Source organism: Anabrus simplex, chromosome 5 (assembly GCF_040414725.1).
Source record: "Anabrus simplex isolate iqAnaSimp1 chromosome 5, ASM4041472v1, whole genome shotgun sequence".
NCBI lineage: Eukaryota > Metazoa > Arthropoda > Insecta > Orthoptera > Tettigoniidae > Anabrus > Anabrus simplex.
In genome coordinates, this window is record NC_090269.1 from 258,697,256 (window position 1) to 258,718,925 (window position 21,670).

At 39.8% G+C, this 21,670-nt stretch overlaps 1 protein-coding gene across 1 annotated transcript in view; it reads right to left on the reverse strand.

The window, feature by feature from the left end:
• Positions 1-5,429: 5,429 nt before the first annotated feature.
• Positions 5,430-21,670, reverse strand: part of LOC136874819 (uncharacterized) — a 29,652-nt gene continuing 13,411 nt past the window's right edge. Inside the window, exons 2-5 of the mRNA XM_067148497.2 lie at positions 20,306-20,486; positions 15,526-15,717; positions 9,545-9,665; positions 5,430-5,713 (exon numbers count right to left, since the gene is read on the reverse strand). Of these exons, the coding sequence (XP_067004598.2) occupies positions 5,510-5,713; positions 9,545-9,665; positions 15,526-15,717; positions 20,306-20,486 (698 nt within the window). The 3' untranslated portion in view covers positions 5,430-5,509. The remainder of the gene's footprint in view (positions 5,714-9,544; positions 9,666-15,525; positions 15,718-20,305; positions 20,487-21,670) is intronic.

Genomic DNA, 21,670 nt, shown 5'->3' on the forward strand with positions numbered 1-21,670 from the left:
GCCTCAGTCCGACTGGGAATCTAACAGGGCACACTTTCCCTTGGACTTCTTACTTCATAGTAACTAAATGATTGTGTGTTAAATAAAAAATACTCAACCTTCGAGCTACAAAAATTTAAAATTAAATCTCCGACCCGACTATGAATCGAACCGGTGGCTCGAAAATAATAATTTAGAATTTCCTACCCACGTGCCTACTGAATACTAAACATGCATACACAATGAAAAGATAATCTGGTGCCGGGATTTAGCCCCGCAGGATTTCGCGTCTTATCATAGTCATCCAATAACGAATGAATTTCCCGACCCAGCTGGGAATTACAATAATCTACGACGTGTTCTACACTCAGTTGTAAGAGACCAAAGCTGTAACTGTTGCAATGATTCCTGCTCAAACCCTAACAGTTCTGAAAGTAAAGTAAAGTAAACTCTTGTCATCCCGAAATGGTGCAGATCTTTTCAGACACACCCCCAATGGAGGTGAGCTGCATGTGCCATTTTAACCACATACCAGCCTTCCTGCCATTCCTAAATTTCTGGCAGTACTGGGAATTGAACCCGCGACCATGTGGACGGCAGCTAATAACATTAACCGTTACGCTGCGGAGGCGGACAACAGTTCTGATGATCCCTGCGCACATCTAGCTTGCGAGGCCCGAAGAATTCAGTAACACGAACCTTTCCCCTTTGCTTGTCAGCGTTATTATTGCGAGCCTTATGGTTAGAAACTACAGTACAGTAACCCCTTTGGTCTTAGACAACAGAGTGTGGAACACGTCTTAGATTTTTGTAATTCCCGGCTGGGTCGGTGATTGTATTGTTTATTTCGTGTTTCTGATAAGACGCGAACTCCCGCTTGGCTGAATTCCAGTATCAAATCGTTCTTTTTTATTTATTTTGTAAGTATGGTGAGTATTCGGTACGAAGGTGGGTTCATCATGTACATTATTATTATTATTTTGTGTGCGTGGGTTCGGCACTTAATACTTGAATGTCGGGCTTCTAACCCCAACTTGACAGGTTCTATTCTGGCTCAGGCCGATGGTATATGAAGGTGTTCAAATACGTCATCCTCGTGTTTGAATCAGGGATTGCAATTTCAGCACTTAGCAAATTAATTGCCGAGCTGAGTAGCTCAGACGCTTAAAGTGGTGGTCTTTCCTTTCTTACTGTGCATGTATGTTGACTATTCAGCATGAAAGCGGGTTACATCTACAAAATTATTATTACTATTATTATTATTATTATTATTATTATTATGATTATTATTATTACGGAGTTTCCATGGTTCACAGAGAAATAAGAAGCGCGTGGGCTGAATCGCTGGACAAGGAATTAATGATAGCATAATTTATCACAACAAATTTGGAAATGTTACTTCTTTCCTTTTCTAAAATAGAGAGACAGAGAATCTGAATGAATAACAAACAATATTAATGAGCTCGTCAGCTCATATCGGGGACTAGGAAGTCCGAACATCAGGTACAAAACTTGCCATAATTACAAGGTAGTTAATTTTACATAGAGAAGAGCTTAATTGCTCCAGAATGGTAGAGCCATCTAACAATAGGAGATGAAATTTCTTGGGAGTTTAAAAGTTCAAGTCAGTTTGTATAGATGGGCGTAGAGAAGGCACGAAGTTCTGATAGCCATGGAGGGCGTACCCCAGGAGAAGTTATTATTATTATTATTATTATTATTATTATTATTATTATTATTATTATTATTATTATTTGTCAACTTATGAAATGTTTCGGTGTATTTAGTAAGACGTAAAGCTATTATTATTATTATTATTATTATTATTATTATTATTATTATTATTATTATTATTATTATTATTATTATTATTATTATTATTATTATTATTATTATTATTATTATTATTATTATTATTCCCCCCTCGAACGGAAAGCGAACTTGAGGTGTTTCAATTAAACACATAAGCTTTTAATCTACAGTCATTTAGTTAGCATACTTGTTTGCTGCCCAAGTAAAGGAACCACCAGTTCGATTCCTAGTCGCGTCGGCGATTTTATTTCTAATTTCTTGAAGCTCCAAGGTTGATTATTTTATGAATTTAACGCATAATCATTTAGTCATTATGATAGTAAACAGCCTAAGGGAAAGAGAGCCCAGTTTGATTCCCAGTCGGACTGGGGATATTTTTATTTTTCGCAGCTCAAACGTTACGTGCTAAGTGATGTAAACATTACAGCAGGTAATTACAAGCCCCCAGGGTTCAAATCTACAGCTCAGAGCTGAATGCTGAGACTATAAACGCTATATTGCCGTCTCAGCAAGTGAGTTACTTCCAAGTCTACGCAACTTGCTCGTTCCACCAATTTACTTTTGCTGACATGTGCATAATAGGCTAAATGAAAAACAATGAACTTTGTATTTCGTGTCTCAGCAAATACTTCCAAGTCTAATCAACTTGTTCGTTACAGTCACGATCTTACTTTATTTGCTGCATTCTCTCTCCGTATTCAGTTAACGTACTTTGTACTAAACGTTCACACTGTCTTCACTGGAAGGAAAGCTCGCCGTCGATTCCAGGTCGGGTTGAGAATTTTTAACAATTTTTCTTATGCACTTAAGCTCTTTAGTTCTGAGTCCAAGTAAGTTCCAGGTTCGAACCCCCGAGCCGGCGATTTTTTCTTTGCTCAGAATTAGATTCTTAAATTTTCGGAGTAAGATATTTGAATAGAACTTCACATTTGAGTCCGAGTGAGCTCCAGTTTCGAATCCTAGTTGGGTTGAGGATGTTTAATTTTATTTATTTTTATGCACTTAAGCTCTTTAGTCCAAGTGAGCTCCAGGTTTGAATCCTAGTCCTGTCAGCGAATTTTAACTTTCATATTTTTAACGCTAAAACCAGGTGTTTCAATTCAACGCACACGTTTTTAACGTACAGTCACGCTTGTTTGCTGCCCACGTAGAGGAGCCACGGGTTCGATTCCTAGTCGGGTCGGAGATTTGTTAAATTTCTTGTAGCTCGAAGGTTGGGTGCTTTGAATTGAACGCACAATCATTTAGTTACTATAGTAGTCAGCAGTCCCACGGGAAGAGTGTCGAGTTCGACTCCAAGTCGGGCTAGGATTTGTTAATTTTTCACAGCTCGAACTGTAGGTGTTTTGAATTAAAACGCACCCTTTTAGTGTGTAGTAATTAACTTAGCATAATGCTCAGCAGTCGAAAGGGAAGAGCCATAGTTTCCATTCCCTGTCATGTGTAGCGCGAACTCCTTTTTCGGTTCTGAACACAAAGTTTAAATCTCCAAGCGATGTGAACAATAGTGTAAGCTACTATAAGTCTATAGAATTCAAATTTGTAAGCTAGAAAGGTTACACTCAAAAAATCAGCGTTCCAAACACAAAAAACAACAGCGCGTTACGCATCACCTCACACGCTAGGGTCTTTACTCTGCAGCCGTTCAGTTTCAAGACTTGAAGTAGCTTTCTGAAGTTATGTTCCTGTGAATAAAGCACATGTACTAAACCTTACACCATGTTCCTAGTCCCGTGTCACCAACTTGTTCCAAGTTCAACCCATAGCCCTAGACCGTAGCTCATTCGCTTTAGTCCTTTAATCCTTCTGCCCTTTTGCCCTATAACATTCTTGTCCTCTAGCCATGTTTCCCTTTTGTCATGTATCCCTTTTGCCCTTTCTCCCTTTAGCTCTTTTGTCCATTATGCGGTCGCTCAGCTCCAAGACTTAAGGTGGCCTTTCAACGTTATGCCCCTGTGAATAAAGCACATGTATTAATCCTTACGCCGTCTCCCTGGTCATATCGGTACAATGTGTAGCCTCCATCCTGTTTCAAGTTAAGCTTCCACCAAGCTCAGCATCAAAGCCCCCTAAAGTATCCCTGGACCATGTCTCATATTGTCCAGTTGGGTTAAGTCTGTGATCGAACTTCAAACTTGAGTCTGCCACAACCTTGTAAGGTTAAGTCTGGCGTCAAATCCGTGCCTGTTAGGTTAAGCTAGCACTCTTGTAAATAAACACGTTAGCAGTTAGGTTAAGCTAACGCCATCACAAGGTTAAGCCTAGAGTCGAATCCATTACCTGTGAGGTTAAAATTCGAATCAAATCCGTGCCTGTTAGGTTAAGCTTGCACTCTTGGCCACAATCACGTTGGCAGTTAGGTTCAGCTTGCACTTTTTGGCATCAAACTTGGATCTGTAAGGAGAAGCCTGGGATCTAAGCTGGGATCTGTGATGTTAAGCCTGCACACACCATACCTATTAGGTTAAGCTTGCACTCTTGGTCATCGAACTTAGGTCTCTAAGGTTAACGCCCTTAGGTCTAGGGTCGAACCCAGGGTCTGTAATGTTAGGCCTGCACACTTAGCTAGCGTAACGTTATGTAAGTTTAAAGGCGCACTCTTATCGAACCTCCCTACTTCTCAGACTGTCCGCCAAGTGAGGTTAAGCATGCATTCTTAGTCAACACATTCCGTGAGCGAAGGCCTCTCCCAGGGTCGTGTGGTGGCGGTGGCGGCCGAACCCGTGGAAAACCACTACTTATCAGCGGCAGCGGTGATTGGAAATTAGAAAAGCGCGGGCAATAAAATGTACAGACAACAAAAATTACCCGGGTTTGTGGGGATATCGCAGTGAGGGGTGAGGAATACATCAAAACTGAAGGAGAACCCTACAAATGGCAAGTTGTTTTATGTTCTCTGAGCGAATTTCGACAGGGAGGTAAAAGTTGACAGTTTATTAATTTAAGTGCTGTAATAATAGTTTTTTCAGATTTTGATTCACTACTATACAATAAAACTTTCACCAAAAGGAATACTATTACACACGTATTACAATTAAATAGTAGTGCAGTGTGATTACACAAAGTATTTGACTACACGCTAAGAAACTAAAAGACTGAAGACAATACCAGACTGATGAATGCGTGCGGCATACCCCAGTGTCTATGACCTTGGCGAAAGAGTATAATCCTGCTACCCTTCATCACAGCACACGCAGTCTCCACTACTTGCTGTGGCGCTATACAAATCCGTTAGCAGCGACGAACGATATTTTGTGCGAATTTCCGCTAATAATTTTGTTAATAACTAAGAAAATAAAGAAAAGAATTAGCTGATAAGATAACAGAGCTTGTACAAATTGCTTTTTTAATAATTCCTAAAATTCCTAGTTTCAGCCGGCAAAAATGGAATAAAAATTTAATGTTTCCTCCACAAAGTGGGAGAGGGTGAGTGACCTCTCCCCTAATCGCCTCTACTGTGTACCAGCCTTTGCGGGTCGGAAGGCAACAAAGGAGGTCAAACAGAAAAGGAAAAGGAGGAATCTGTCACGGGGAAGAGAATGCAATATCTAGCTAAGCCGTAGTATCGTGATGCAGGGGACTGTTCAGAAGATAAAATCCATCATTGACAAGAAATGAACACACACATACTGTATATATAATGAAAGTAGCAAATAAAAATATTTATTCTCTATCAGTTGAGCATACATAAAAAGCAATCAGTGAGTTTGCAATCTTTTCAGTTGGGCACACCAAGAAAGTCGAGGATGTCCTTGAGAGTGTAGTGGCTCAAGATAGGGTTCACCATTCCCTTTACCGTGTCCGCGATGAGAGTGCTCAGTTCTGCTTGGTGCCCCTTAATGAACTCCGGAGCCGACTCACTGATCAGGCTGTTCACTAGTTCACCCAGATCACCACCTCCCATTAGATTCTCGAAGTTGGACTGTGAACACAAGGGGAATTGTTACAATCACTCCGATAATAACATGTCGTTGATGAACAGAATCCATTTTTAAATGACTGTTCCTTTCTTAGAATGGTTACCACGTTCTTCAATAAAATAAGATAAAAAGGAAAGGAAACATTGGACATTGTTGAGATCTTCAACAAGGATGTAGCAAAGATCAACATAATATATTTCAGTTTCACACATTTTCTCCGCTGCTCGGAAAGACATAGGATCATAGATAATGTTCTTGGGCTTAGAAGACGAGAGAGACAGTACAGATTATTTTGCTGTCACCCTCTTAGTATCCTGTTACGACAAGCAGGTGTTACCAATAATGCCTGTATTTATTTATTATAATTATTTATTTCCCTCTAGATCTACAGTATTTTCTACCTTAATGATCCTTAATGGAGAGAAATAACATTGCTCAACCTAGGCGAACATCTTCAACTATACTCTACAATAGATGAAAATAATAATGGAATAGTGGGCCCTCTCTACAATGATCACTGTCGTGGTATTCACCCGCTATTCGACGATTACCAGAGATTCACGAGGCTGCTCACGAATATGGTAGGGGTTTACCAATAATGCATACTTTGACTTCACCCACGGGGGATATTGAGAATCCCTACAAATCAATCAATCACTACTGATCTGCATTTAGGGCAGTCGCTCAGGTGGCAGATTCCCTATCTGTTGTTTTCCTAGACTTTTCTTAAATGATTGCAAAGAAACTGGAAATTTATTGAACATCTGCCTTGGTAAGTTATTCCAATCCCTAACTCCCCTTCCTATAAACGAATATTTGCCCCAATTTGTCCTCTTGAATTCCAACTTTATCTTCATATTGTGATCTTTCCTACTTTTAAAGACACCATCCAAACTTATTCGTCTACTGATGTCCTCCCACGCCATCTCTCCACTGACAGCTCGGAACATACCACTTAGTCGAGCAGCTCGTCTCCTTTCTACCAAGTCTTCCCAGCCCAAACTTTGCAACTTTTTTGTAACGCTCCTCTTTTGTCGGAAATCGCCCAGAACAAATCGAGCTGCTTTTCTTTGGACTTTTTCCAGTTCCTGAATCAAGTAATCCTGGTAAGGGTCCCATACACTGGAACCATACTCAAGTTGAGGTCTCACCAGAGACAAATATGCTCTCTCCTTTAAATTCTTACTACAACCCCTAAATACTCTAATAAACATGTGCAGAGATCTGTACCCTTTATTTACAATCATATTTATGTGATTACCCCAATGAAGATATTTCCTTATATTTATACCTAGGTATTTACAATGATCCCCAAAGGGAACTTTCACCCCATCAACGCAGTAATTAAAACTGAGAGGACTTTTCCTATTTGTGAAACTCACAACCTGACTTTTATCCCCATTTATCATCATACTATTGATTGTATCCACAAATGCAATCCACGAATTGTTAAGATGAAAATCAGCTTGGAAAATATACATCGAAAAATTACGGAAAAGTTTATCCGAATCACACAAACTTCACTGATTCTTTCTAAACAGTAGTGTATTCTGTATTTAAAAATCAAAGCCATCTCCGTAAACGTCATGAAGGCCCGTAAAGGAATGGAAGTCAAAGGATTCCATTATCCACTGATAAATTGGTTTGCTATATTCCCGAATACATTTTCCCTCAGGAGTTAAACTGGAACTCTATTTTAGTGGGGACTGAGTGAAACTCATGGCCTTGTGCCTCTCCTGAATTAGAAATATCGACTGCTTGACCGCAAATCGAACACACAACCTTCCGAGTAAATCGAGCACGCTTCTACCATCTTTTGTTTACAATTATAAATTGTGAACATCTTCATCAGGGCTGGTGGTAGTTATTTTTGTTTTAAGAGGAAGTACAACTAGGTTTCCTGCTAGTCCAGTGAACATGAACAAAATACTTCAGATCTCAACATATTCAGAATATATAAAATAATTATAATCACTAAGGTCTATATTAATGGACGAGTAGACAATTATAGTCTATTACCTAGCTCCATATTTACCTTAATTTAATACAATAGCACCATAGCGGTCAGCTAGTGAAGGCAAATATAAAGTTAGATTTAAAAAGTACAAACCCACTATCCCTTACTACAAATCCAAATACGACCTTCAGGAAATTTAAATAATAGGGATAATGGTCGGAGATCGTGGTAGTACCTTGTCACTTTGTCGCCAGGTGAAAGCGCTTCCAACTTCCAATGAAGCTCATCCCCGAAATTACGACCCTAAAGGGTTGGGGTGACCCACCTAGAGGGTTACGCCCTCTCTCTGGCCGAGAGAAAAGTGTTAACCGGGACTATGCTCGAATGCAATGTGACTGTATGAAAATCAATTCGATGGCCCTGTATTACCATTGTGGTTTACAAAGGAAAAGTATTGTGCGTACAATCACAGCCCCAGGGACTCTGAACTTTGGAGCGTGGGTTGGCGACCACGGGGCCCTCAGCTGAGTCCTGGCATTGCTTCCACTTCCTTGTGCCAGGCTCCTCACTTTCATCTATCCTATCCGACCTTTCTTGGTCAACTCTTGTTCTTTTCCGACCCCGACGCTATTAGGTTTGCGAGGGCTAGGGAGTCTTTCGTTTCCACGCCCTTCGTGGCCCTTGCCTTTCTTTGATCGATATCTTCATTTATTCGAAATGTCGGATCCCTTCCATTTTTCCCTCTGATTAGTGTTATATAGAGGATGGTTGCCTAGTTATACTTCCTCTTAAAACAATAATCACCACCACCGTACAATCACAGATATAACTCAATCCTACACCAAACACTGGCGTATATATAACGAGAAAATGATTAGTTAACAACATTGATGATATACTTTGAAAACCATGTGTATGAATACTTATTTTACCCACTGTAAACCTTTAGACATTTCTAAAGATTTAACATGGAAATCGTATTATAATTATTTCATTTTGAGAAAGATGGTATCTTAATCATCTGTGAAGATTTACTTCAGGGTAGTGATCAGACTTCGCAATACGAGCACTGAGCGTGGGGTGTACAAATACTGTAAATTGGGTAAATGTACATGAAAATAACAGACATACAGGGTCGTGATAGAGTGGCATCATCACTGACCTCTCAAAAACACGGCAGTCCTTCTAATCCCAGTCAATGAATGTGGGATTTTTGCAATGAAAAGTTACATCCCTGTGGTTCAGTTCTCACGTAAAGTGGAGAAGATAGAGGTAATGCGGTGTTATCACGATAGAAACAGTCATGTTGAACTTCATGCTTGCTTACATGCCTGGTGATCAGCAGTGTCAAACCTTAAGGCAAGGAAAAAGCAAATATTTCAATTTTTACTATTGGTAAGGGTGACTTAGTGTTCATAATGATTTTTACAAGAGAGGCATCTCTTACGAGTTCCATTTACGTTACATGATTATTTTTACGACCAAATTATAACATTAGCTTCATAGCTCACCTTCTGAGAAATATGAGAAATTTCGACAGATTCTGTCTGGTGAGGAATATTTACAAGATGGCAATATCAAGATGACAATACCTCAGTCTACTATACATTTTTATACATTGGCAGCGGAAAGTTATTATGTTAAGATTCGGATGTATGTTTTTCGAGAATGGGGAAATTCCCTTCGTATCGGCTTGTGAATTAAAATTTGAATGTTGAATATAACCAAAAAATATGCCTCCCCTTCATATTTTATTATTTATTATTAGTTAGACCGTGGAGACCACGTCGTAACAAAGCATTATTCTGTGATATTTTGGATCTGAAAAAAAGATGTTCTAGCAGTAATAGCTCGATAAACTCCGTTCTTTACGTACCGCCATTCCTTTCACGGAGAAGTGCACCAGTAACTTGTCCAACTCGGCGGGGCTATCTTTGCTGCCACTCTGACTGCTGAGGTAAACAGTGCCACCAACATCGAAGCCATCAACAACCAATCTGTAGAAATAAATTTTAGGTGTGATACTGATATTGATTCAACAGCCCATGGTCAGCTTATAGGAACGGTAAAATTGATTTCAAGTATCCACAATGTATGTATACAAACTCCAATAATATCCAAAGATAATATGTCAGTACAATACCCTACTTTCTGATTGACTAATTACTTACTTACTTACTTATCTTGACAAGATTAAGCTAAATTCTAAATTCCCATAGAGGGAATTAGATATTTTTCACCAATAGAGCATGTCAAAAACATATCAGATGTAAGGCTTTTCAGGCATTTGCTGGTTAATAGAGCAAATGCCTGAAAAGCCTTACATCTGATATGTTTAAGATTAAGCTAGGTGACCTCCTCTTATATCTAATTCAATTCAACTTCAATTCAGTTTTTATTTATTGTCTATAGAACTTTTCAGTTGTCAAACAACGTCAAGCTAAACCCTATGTGCAGCAAAAAACATATTTTCTCATTTATATACAAATGAAAATGACACATTCTGATTTATATTTCATTTTGGGATTACAGACACCTGTTAATTAGAATATCTTTTAATGACATTTGATTTTTTTTTTTACCAGACAAAATGTTTATATTCTTAGGCAGTTTGTTATAGAGTATATAGGTTCATAGGTTGCATCAAGTTATTAATAAAGATATCACGTTAAATGAAATGTGTGCAAACTGTTAGCAATACACATAAATCACATGAAAATTTTACTTGAACTGCTAAACGTTGTGAAATGAGATCTTGACAGCACGGACAGAATTTCAGTACAGTACAGTATATATGAATATATTGAAATATTAGGGTTTTGATACCTCTGTATTGTTCATAATCTTACTATATATAAAAATGGATGTATGTATGTATGTCAATGACACATCTCCTCCTAAACCACTGGAGCAATTTCAATCAAATTTTGAACACTTATTATTTGCTATCCGGAGACGAGCACTGTGGGGGTAAGCCACCTATAGCCCCCTTAGGAGTGGGGGTTTAGGGGGTCAGGTAAAAAAATAATCGAAAGTATCGAATCCGTAGTTTTTGGGGTCGCTGAGGTGAATAGTGACACTCCCGATTTTTTAAAAGTCAAATTTCTGCTCCCATTTGGATGGGGGACGAGGGGGTCTGATGATGGATGTATGTGTGTAAATGACACATCTCCTCCTAAACCACTGGAGCAATTTCAATCAAATTTTGAACACATATTATTTCCTATCTGAAGACGAGCGCTGTGGGGATAAGCCACCTCTAGCCCCTTAGGGGTGGGGGTTTAGGGGGTTCAGGTAAAAACATAATCGAAAATAGTGTCGAATCCATAGTTTTTGGGGTCGCTGAGGTGAATAGTGGCACTCCCGATTTTAAAAAAATCAAATTTCTGCTCCCATTTGGGTGGGGAGCGAGGGGGGGACTGATGATTGATGTATGTGTGTAAATGGCACATCTCCTCCTAAACCACTGGAGCAATTTTAATCAAATTTTGAAACTTATTCTTTGCTATCTGGAGACGAGCACTGTGGGGGTAATCCACCTCTAGCCCCTTAGGGGTGGGGGTTAGAGGGGTCAGGTAAAAAAATAATCGAAAATAGTGTCGAATCCATAGTTTTTGGGGTCGCTAAGGTGAATAGTGACACTCCCGATTTTTTAAAAGTCAAATTTCTGCTCCCATTTGGGTGGGGGTGAGGGGGGACTGATATATAAAATTAAACGAAAATAGTGGCGAATACATAGTTTTCGGGGTCGTCGAAGTGAATTGTACACTCCGGATTTTTAGTATCAAAAGACAAACCACGTGGGGGTAAGACAGCCAAGGAAACCTTAGGGGCGGGGGGCAAGGGGGTCAGATATACAAATTAATGAAAATAGTGTCGAATCCATACTTTTCGGGGTCGCTGGGATGAATAGTGACACTCTGGGTTTTTTAAAGTCCAAGTTCAGCTCCCTTTGGGGGTGAGGGGGAGAGTGATATATAAAAATAAACGAAAATGGATGTATGTATGTGTGTAAATGACACATCTCCTCCTAAACCACTGGAGCAATTTCAATCAAATTTTGAACACTTATTATTTGCTATCCGGAGATGAGCACTGTGGGGGTAAGCCACCTATAGCCCCCTTAGGGGTGGGGGTTAGAGGGGTCAGGTAAAAAATAATCGAAAATAGTGTCGAATCCATAGTTTTTGGGGTCGCTGAAGTGAATAGTGACACTCCCGATTTTTTAAAAGTCAAATTTCTGCTCCCATTTGGGTGAAGGGCGAGGGGGGACTGATATATAAAATTAAACGAAAATAGTGTCGAATACATAGTTTTCGGGGTCGTCGAGGTGAATTGTACACTCCGGATTTTTAGTATCAGGAGAAAAACCACGTGGGGATAAGACAGCCCAGGAAACCTTAGGGGCGGGGGCAAGGGGGTCAGATATACAAATTAACGAAAATAGTGTCGAATCCATATTTTTCGGGGTCGCTGAGATGAATAGTGACACTCCGGGTTTTTTAAAGTCCAAGTTCAGCCCCTTTGGGGGTTGAGGGGGGGAGTGATATATAAAATTAAACGAAAATAGTGTCGAATACATAATTTTCGGGGTCACCGAGGGGGATTGTACACTTCGGATTTTTAGTGTCAGGAGATAAACCACGTGGGGGTAAGACAGCACAGGAATCCTTAGGGGCGGGGGGTGAGGGGGTCAGATATACAAATGAACGAAAATAGTGTCGAATCTATACTTTTCGGGGTCACTGGGATGAATAGTGACACTCCAGATTTTTAGTATCAGGAGACAAACCACGTGGGGGTAATACACCCCAAGAAACCTTAGTGGCAGGGTGGCAAGGGGGCTCCGATAAAAAAATCATCAAAAGTAGTGTTGAATCCATACTTTTCGTGGTCGCTAAGATATATAGTCACACTCCGGATTTTTTTAAGTCCAAGTTCAGCCCCCTAAGTGGTAGGGGGCGATGGGAGAGTGATATATGAAAATAATCGATAAGAGTGTCGAATCCATAGTTGTCTGGGTCGCTGAGATGAATAGTGAGACTCCGGATATTTTATAAATTCATCCCCCTTTGGGGTGGGAGGCGAGGGGGGAATGATATATAAAATTAATCGAAAATAGTGTCAAATACATAGTTTTCGATTTCGCCGAGTTGAATTGTACACTTCGAAATTTTAGTATCAGAAGACAAACCACGTGGGGGTAGGACACCCCAGGAACCCTTAGGGGCGGCGGGCGGGGGAGCTGAGATATAAAAATCATCGAAAGTAGTGTCGAATCCATACTTTTCGGGGTCGCTGAGATGAATAATGGCACTCCGGAATTTTTTTAAGTTCAGCCCCCTTCGTGGTGGGTGGCAATTGGAGAGTGATATATAAAAATAAACGAATATAATGTTGAATCCATAGTTCTCGGGGTCGCTGAGATGAATGGTGAGACCCCGGATATCTTACAAGTCCAAGTTCATCCCCCTTTCTGGTGGGGGGTGAGAGGGATTCAGATTTTAAAATAATCGAAAATAGTGTCGAAGCCATAGTTTTCGGGGTCGCTGAGATGAATAGTAACACTCCCGATTTTTAAACTCAAATTTAACCCCCTTTAGGGGGGGAGTGAGATATAATAAAAATCGAATATACTGCCTAATCGATATTTTTCCGGGTCGCTGAGTTGAATAGTAACATTCCGGATTTTTAAAGTCCAGCTTCAGCCCACTCTGGCATAGAGGGTGCGAAAGGGTGAAAAATAAATTGTCAAAAATGCTCCCCTTTGGCATAGAGGGTGAGAAAGGGTGAAAAAATAAATTGTCAAGAGTGCCCAAGGTAATAGACGTGTGTATGTTCCAGTATGACTTTCAAGTATGACTTACTACCTGGAAAACATATTGTGGGAGTAAGACGCCCCGAGAACCACTTCGGAAGCGGGTGAAATATGTAATCCATATTAATAAATAGAAGTCAGTTTGGGGCGATCTATATATATTGCACTATACATATATAAATTAAGGCTTAAAAATGAAAACAGACGTGAATTAATGAGACCATTCTAGGCATCCTAGAAACTTAAAACTGGTACCAGACAACCTGAAGACTTCAGGATTCCTAGAAAAATCTAAAATACTCAAAATTATCTGAGAGGGACACGTTGGGAGTTTCATATCTGCATAAGAACACAGTCGGTGATATTAATTCTGAACGATAACCTATAGATTTCATGGGCTTAAAAGTTTCCTGAATGTCCTAATGTTAACTCCCTCCCCCATATCAAGATGGCAGCATCATCTCCCAGACGAGTCAGAAAATAGAAATTTGACAAAATTATAGCTTTTTGCCTGTAACCGATGGAAAATTTACGAGATGTTTTAAAAAAATTTTTACCCCCCAAAAATATCGAAATATGGAGGCAATTTTAATGACGGTGCAGACCTTCCTTTCGAGGTATTTGGTGGCTAAACGGTAAGTCGTGTCACAAAACGGATGGCACAATCTCCGTTCAATTTGGAGTGATCTACAACTTTGGTCCTATGACTTTTTGTCGTATCTTTATCCTTTATGTTAAATTTGGCTCTATTTCTGGATTTACGTAAATTTTTCACTTTGTACACGTATAATTGATGCTTTGATTCACTTATAGGAAAGAGGGGATCATCAAATTCTACACGAATATTGGCCCACCAGCCAAATTCTATGTTTGAAGCTGTCGCATACGTATCTGAAAAGTAATTCACTGTGTGAAGACCTTACACAAATTTCACCCTATTCAACGTTTCTAAAATAATCTTGCCTTTAAATAGATGAGATACGAGGAAATATCATAGGGCCAGCCATTTAGATAGCTAACTGGGGCCAGAGTCGTCTTTTTGTACAATCCGTTTTTCAATATGAATGCACCGTTTAGCAGCAGTTATTCTGTAAATGAAGGTGAACATGCATATACTTCCGTATGTCTATCTACATTTATTAATTTAAGTCGATTTGAAACGATCTAGAAAGGGGTGTGTCTTACATTGTAATTAATACTTTACAAATCAATAGTGACTCTCAGCAGGAGGGCGTCTGCTGTTGTAATCAGTACTCCCCACATCGACTTTAACTAGCAATAGGAATGTGGTAGTTCTCCAACGCATGTGTACCATTGTAATGCGTAATTCCCTTCTTGATTTGACTAGCAGAAGGCAAGGGAGCGTGCATTTTTTTTAAACTCTTTTACCTGATTCTCTTTATCATTAGGTATAGGTGCCCCCGATTACAAACAAATTTACCCATCAAAATGTGACTGACGTTACGCATATTGAATTGCGGTAGACAGGTGGACCTGTCGTTATCATAACAACTCTGCAAATCGCACTTCACATTGGAAAAAACGTCTGCGGACCTCCCTATGCTTTTCTCGGATAAGGCCAAGAGACATGCAATTAAAAATTTTTTATTCACTTCATGTACAACAATTTACTTCGATATCCGTATACATTGTAGAATACCGTAGCGAAGCACGGGTACATTTGCTAGTAGAATCTAAAATACAATGCAATATGAAATTTTCGTCAGTCATATATGAACGTATATACAGTTAATAAAATATTTCGTTAGCACAAATGAGGAAATTTTTACTTATCATCTTATCAAAATGCATTTCAATAAATACCTTAGATACACGGCACAACATTTAAAACTGCAACAACAAATTAATATTTTCAATACCTAAATATTATGTTACGTCATAATGACCATTTTGCCATTAAGTACGTGATGTCTCAATAATCATTCCACCAAGTTTCATTCTAATCGGTCTAGTCAAAGCCAAACGGTTCCCTTGTAAGTCTACAACTCGTTTCCCAGAAAATGAACAAAATTACTTACGAGAAAGCTCCGTTGCCGAAAATCTCGAGGGAGCCCATTGCTAGGCCAGACATATTGTACTGCCCGCTGAGAGTAATACGCTCAAAACTCAGGTCGAAGTCGGCCTTCAGGTTCTCCAAGTCGTTAGCTATCTTCACTATTTTAAAGGTTGAGAGATTCTTTATCACGAGATCGTCCAAGCTAGCGGTTATTCTGGAACAGCAAAAAATACAAAATCAATCAAAAACAGGTTTTACTGAAATATTTTGGATCTAAAGACCTTTAAGACAGTGTATGATTCCAGCAAAGGATAGAAATCGTGGCTTAAAAGCTGAAACAGTGCTCACTCAGACTAATGAAACCAACTGAGGGACTGTCTGATATAAGAGGCACTGAATTGGTTATTAACGTACCTAATAAGTGACGTTTGCTTTAGTTTTATAATTGATAATTTGCCTGAACATTTCTTCCCACAAAAGAAATCGCAAAGGCTGTGTAGACGACACGGCCGAAAGTTTTAGGCGTGACAGCGTGTACGTGTCGAGTGTAGTGACATAAAGAATTTGTATCAAATGTAATAAATTTGTTCGTAAGTCACGAAAAGAACCTGAATGAAGCACAATGTTCGCGGCCACACTGGACAAACGAGATGTGCCGCAAGGTAGCGGCGCGGTTGACCTCACGTCAGCATCGGACATACTGTGGTCATATTTCTTTGAACGTATCTCTTAAACGGATGAAGATATCTGGATGATTCTTTCACCACCATATTTGGCTCAATAAAATCTAGCAATGTTCGACATTTCAGCGATAAATATATAATGGTAATGGTGACACAGAACTCAACGATCACTTTTAGCTCAAGATTCAAATTTCACGTAAAACTATAAACACAGTATTGGAACAACATCTTTGTGGAGTGTATGCCTATTCAGCTTTGAAATGTTACCTGAATAAACGGCACTGAGAGCGCGCTGGGACAGCGCATCGCAAGCGGGGGAGAGCAGTGAATGGGCGTGTTTCAAACGAGTGGGGCATCGAGTCAAGAACAGTCGCTACGGAACGATATGCCCTCCCCCAAACCCCATGACACTACAGCCCTTGAAGGGTCTTGGCCTGCCAAGCGACCGCTGCTCAGCCCGAAGGCCTGCAGATTACGAGGTGTCGTGTGGTCAGAACGACGAATCCTCTCGGCCGTTATTCTTGGATTTTTAGACCGGGGCCGCCATCTCACCGTCAGATAGCTCCTCAATTCTAATCACGTAGGCTGAGTGGACCTCGAACCAGCCCTCAGGTCCAGGTAAAGATCCCTGACCTGGCTGGGAATCGAACCCGGGGCCTCCGGGTAAGAAGCAGGCACGCTACCCATACACCACGGGGCCGTCTACGGAACGATATGAGAACAATTAAATCGACAGTCGCACAACCAACATTAGTTCAACAAAGTACATTTTACTGGAGAAGCATAAGACAATTTAGCTTCAAAATGGAGTGTCTTGAATTAGTTCCGTACTAAGCCCCGCTATCTGCTTATTTTCGGGAAAGGGATCAAGATGATACAGTTTAATGTTTCCGCTCAGCAATGTTTTAGATTATGTGGAGTCGTGTTGTTACTGAAATAAATAAATTTTTGGTACGAAATTTTACGTCGTTGGTTTATCTGTCTTACAAAAAAAAACATTTTCTTTTCTTAGCTACGTATTGAACGTTTCTTAACAATAGCCGTTCGCTAACTTGTAATTTTTACTGGAATATAATTGGAAAATTTGTATAATACGCTTAAATTAATGGAAGCAGTGAATCAGAAGTATGTAGAAAATAATTGTTTGGCAGGTTGGTGTTTCGATTATTCAGATTCCAAAGCCATACGACCAGAAAGCATTGTATCTACGCTAGCTCACCTTCAATGCATTCTGCATCAAAGATCTGAAGAAGAATAACTCAACATTTAATGCATAGGCCTACCACAAAGGTACTGTGCCTACAAGGAACCCAGTGAAGTTGGTTCTTTCCATTTTGATTACATCAAAACAGAGCTGCTAGAATGTGTTATGTCCGGCCCCATGCTAAATGGTTAGCATGTTGTCCTTTGATCACAGGAGTCCCGGATTCGATTCCCGGCAGGGTCGGGAATTTTAACCATAATTGGTTAATTCCCCTGGCACGGGGACTGGGTGTATGTGTCGTCTTCGTCATCATTTCAATCTCCTCATCACAACGTGCAGGTCGCCTACGGGTGTCAAATAAAAAGACCTGCGCCAGGCCTCTCCGGAGGACACACGCCATCATTATTATTACATTGTGTTTCCAATTAATGTCCTCCTCAGAATACGAATAACACAATTGTGAGAGTAAGTAACGGAGGGCTCAGAGATGTTTTCCAATACTATCCTATATTTGGATATTCGTTTTTCCCATGTGACCCTACATTTGCTGGTATCGAGAGGCTAATAGGAAGTAAGACCAGACCATATCGTGCGGGTACATCCATTTTAAATAAAAGGACTCGTGTTATTTTTGTGTCAAAGCACGCACGTACTGTTTAAGAATGCTGGACTGCCCTTAACTCCATTTTGATAAAAAGTGAACTCATGTTTTTTTTTCATCCATAGATTCAGTTACTTTAGGTTTATAATCACAGAACAGTATCCTGTTATAATGAGGTCTACTTTCGTTGCACGGCTCGTCAAAACACAGTATTAATAATCAGACCAGCCCGGCCGCACTGGGCTAGCCTCAACGGGTGCCGAGCTGAGCACCTCTGTTCTAGACCAACTGCATAAGATATTAAATTTGAATCATCAAAATAATCAGTAAAATCAAATTTTACAGACTCATCAGGATGAGCACCAACATCCAATATGATAGCGAACTAAGTAGCATTTGAGACCCTTCAATATAAGTCAAATGTTTGCACATATTTTTAACTTAATACTGAATTACACAAACAATTTTAACCAATTCATTACGCTTTTTGGAGACAGTTTATACAAGTTCAATATGCCTATGAAATAAATAATAAAGCATGTTGCTGTAAATAATGCCACAAAGACAGAGACCAAAATTTCGAACAGGGCTGTGTTGGGGGTTGCGACTGCGAGTTTTGGCGGAAAATACTTACCGCCTGATTGATATTGTCGAAATAAAATACAGTATCCAGTATGTAGTCATATAGGGTTTGAAATTTGAATGGTCAAATTTGATTTCTTCGTTCTAGGCAAATTTATATATCTTTAAGATGACGAGTTCCAAATCATTCTCCACTATTGGAGCAGTAGATTTGCATGACTGGTGCTCCGGAAGCGTGGAACACCCCTCGCACGTTCGGCCGTCTTAATTTTCAGACGCTCCCGATAAACCATCTGACGCTCGATATTGGTGGTTTTGGACTTTTTGGAATGTTGACAAGCTGCTCTGTTCTCTTGAATGTGTCTTCGATAATTGCCAAACCATGTACTGTCGATATGCCTCATATTTTGCGAAGGATTTTTTTCTCGCAATTCTCTTCGCCACAATTTTCTCAATATCTCTCGTTTGAATTTTTGCCGTATAGGTGCAGAACGCACCGAGACAAGTCAAACGACACCTTATGTGACGTGGTCCCACGCCGTACTCCAGAGCTATATTAACTGTTCGCTGTTTCAGTACCTCAAGATGGCAGTGCTATTGCACACCTAATGATCACTCTCTTGTTGATGAGTACATCGGTCCTTCCTCTTTAAAATGAGATACTGAACTCTGTCGTCACGCGTGCTGTCTAGCTCATTAAAATGTTAAAGCTTTCATGTTTCTGTAGCACTCACCGGAACAAGCACGATTCTCAAACTATTGACGTATTCCATGTCAAATTAAACTTGGATAAGAGCGACCCTTTGTTCGTTGTCAGCCAGAGATAAAAATGACGGGAGAAAAAAGAACACGGAGCAGGGTAGCATGCTGGCTCCTAATTTGAGTGTTTCAGGGAAGTGTTAGTTGATATGAACTTTGTGTGGGTGTTCCTTCATTGTATGCGATTTTCAAAAAATTGTTCTTTTTTCTAGCGATTTAACGTAGCACTAACACACAGGTTTTCACCTGCGCTGGGATGGGAAAGTGAAAGACACAGCCCCATCATTTTCCTAGTTTGAAAATAAAAACCACGGAAAACCTTCTTCAGTTGAGGTTTAAACCATTATATCCTGACTGCAAGCTTACAGACATCCGACCCGTGTCACTTAGCCAACCCGCTTCGTCAACCTGTACGGTATTCTGTTTTGAAGCTCGTACCTACATATTAATAAGATAGGTACGCTATTTACAATATTCCATGTATACACGTCGTTCTGGCTGCACTTTTAAAATATTGACCTGATACTTGTTTTTACCCGCGAAAGCATGAGGTCTTGTGTGGTCGCTGGTTGTTACACCGGACAGGACAAATAATAGCCTATGGCGGATTCAGTTCAGTTGTTGTCTGTCTGTTTGTTACAGCATCCCGGAAGAATGGTTTGGTGGATTTTCATGAAGTTTTGTATTTATGTTTAGAATAGGGGCTAACAGGATCCTAGCTCTAATTTGATCAAAAATTTCAGCAGGAGTGGAGTCTTCAGATGAGATCTTAAATATAAAAATCGATGTACTGTATCTCTTTTACGGTTGGCTTTACAGAAAAATTGGTTTTCACAAAATGCATTTAGAGTATTATTTTGTTTCATGTCTTTTACCAATAAAGTGAAAAATAAGGGAGATATCGGTAGTGGTTACGTGAAAAAGTTCCATAGCCAATAAAGTAATCTATTAGGATAATATAAAATGTACTTACTTGGCCAATTCTGTGTCTACGTTGAGGTCATAATGAGGCACTGTGAGAGGCTCCATGACTGGTACTCCAAGCTCTGGAATACCTTTTGGCATCAGCTGCCGTAGAGCCTCCAGGGCTGAGATGATGGCATTGTCAATGTCGTTCTTGGGGGCTGGTGGTGGCAGCCATATTCGGGGACGCACTGCACAGAAACAAAACATCAGTATTGAGTAATTTCATAGAGGGTATGCCTTTGTGCGAACAGTTATAGGCTATTAAAAGACACAACAAATTAACTGCGAAACTATACATTATGAATTTGAATCAAGTTTAGTTGTTTTAGAGAGTGAATAGAATTCTTCAGGAAATATTTCTAGCTTTGATCCATTATTGGACAAAAAGGCGTCATTGTGACTTTTAAAGATTCTAAGGAAGATTGTTTTCATTGGATGCAGTCGTCATGCATAGAGAAGATGCATACGTCTCCCTTATTGTTAGATAGCATATGTAGAAATGCATACCATGGCCGTAGTGAAGATACTCATGAAATGTTCATTTGTTAAACAATTCACCGATTGAACTATTATTATCTTAAAACCTATAACAATATAAAGGACATTAAACAAACAGCATCATTTATTGTGGATATGATATCGGCCTTTTGGGCTTATTCCGTGTCAAGAAAATAAGGTGAAATTGTTTACGTTTCGCAGAAAACTTTGCTCTGCGTCTTCAGAAGGAAATCTTGACTGTTCACGAGGAATACTTCTCTAATGATGGACATCTCTCTCTCTCTCTCTTCCTTTCTTCCTCTCCTTTTTCAATTATTGACATTTCTCTCGCTCTTTTTTCCTCTCTTTGCTCAATTATAGACATCTCTCTCCCTCTTTCTTCCTCTCTTTGCTCAATTATTGACATCTCTCTCGCTCTTTCTTCCTCTCTTTGCTCAATTATTGTCATCTCTCTCGCTCTTTCTTCCTCTCTTTGCTCAATTATTGACATCTCTTTCGCTCTTTCTTCCTCCCTTTGCTCAATTATTGACATTTCTTTCGCTCTTTCTTCCCCTCTTTGCTCAATTATTGACATCTCTCTCACTCTTTCTTCCTCTCTTGGTCAATTATTGACATTTCTCTCGCTCTTTCTTCCTCTCTTTGCTCAATTATTGACATCTCTCTCCCTCTTTCTTCCTCTCTTTGCTCAATTATTGTCATCTCTCTCGCTCTTTCTTCCTCTCTTTGCTCAATTATTGTCATCTCTCTCGCTCTTTCTTCCTCTCTTTGCTCAATTATTGACATCTCTCTCGCTCTTTCTGCCTCCCTTTGCTCAATTATTAACATCTCTTTCGCTCTTTCTTCCCCTCTTTGCTCAATTATTGACATCTCTCTC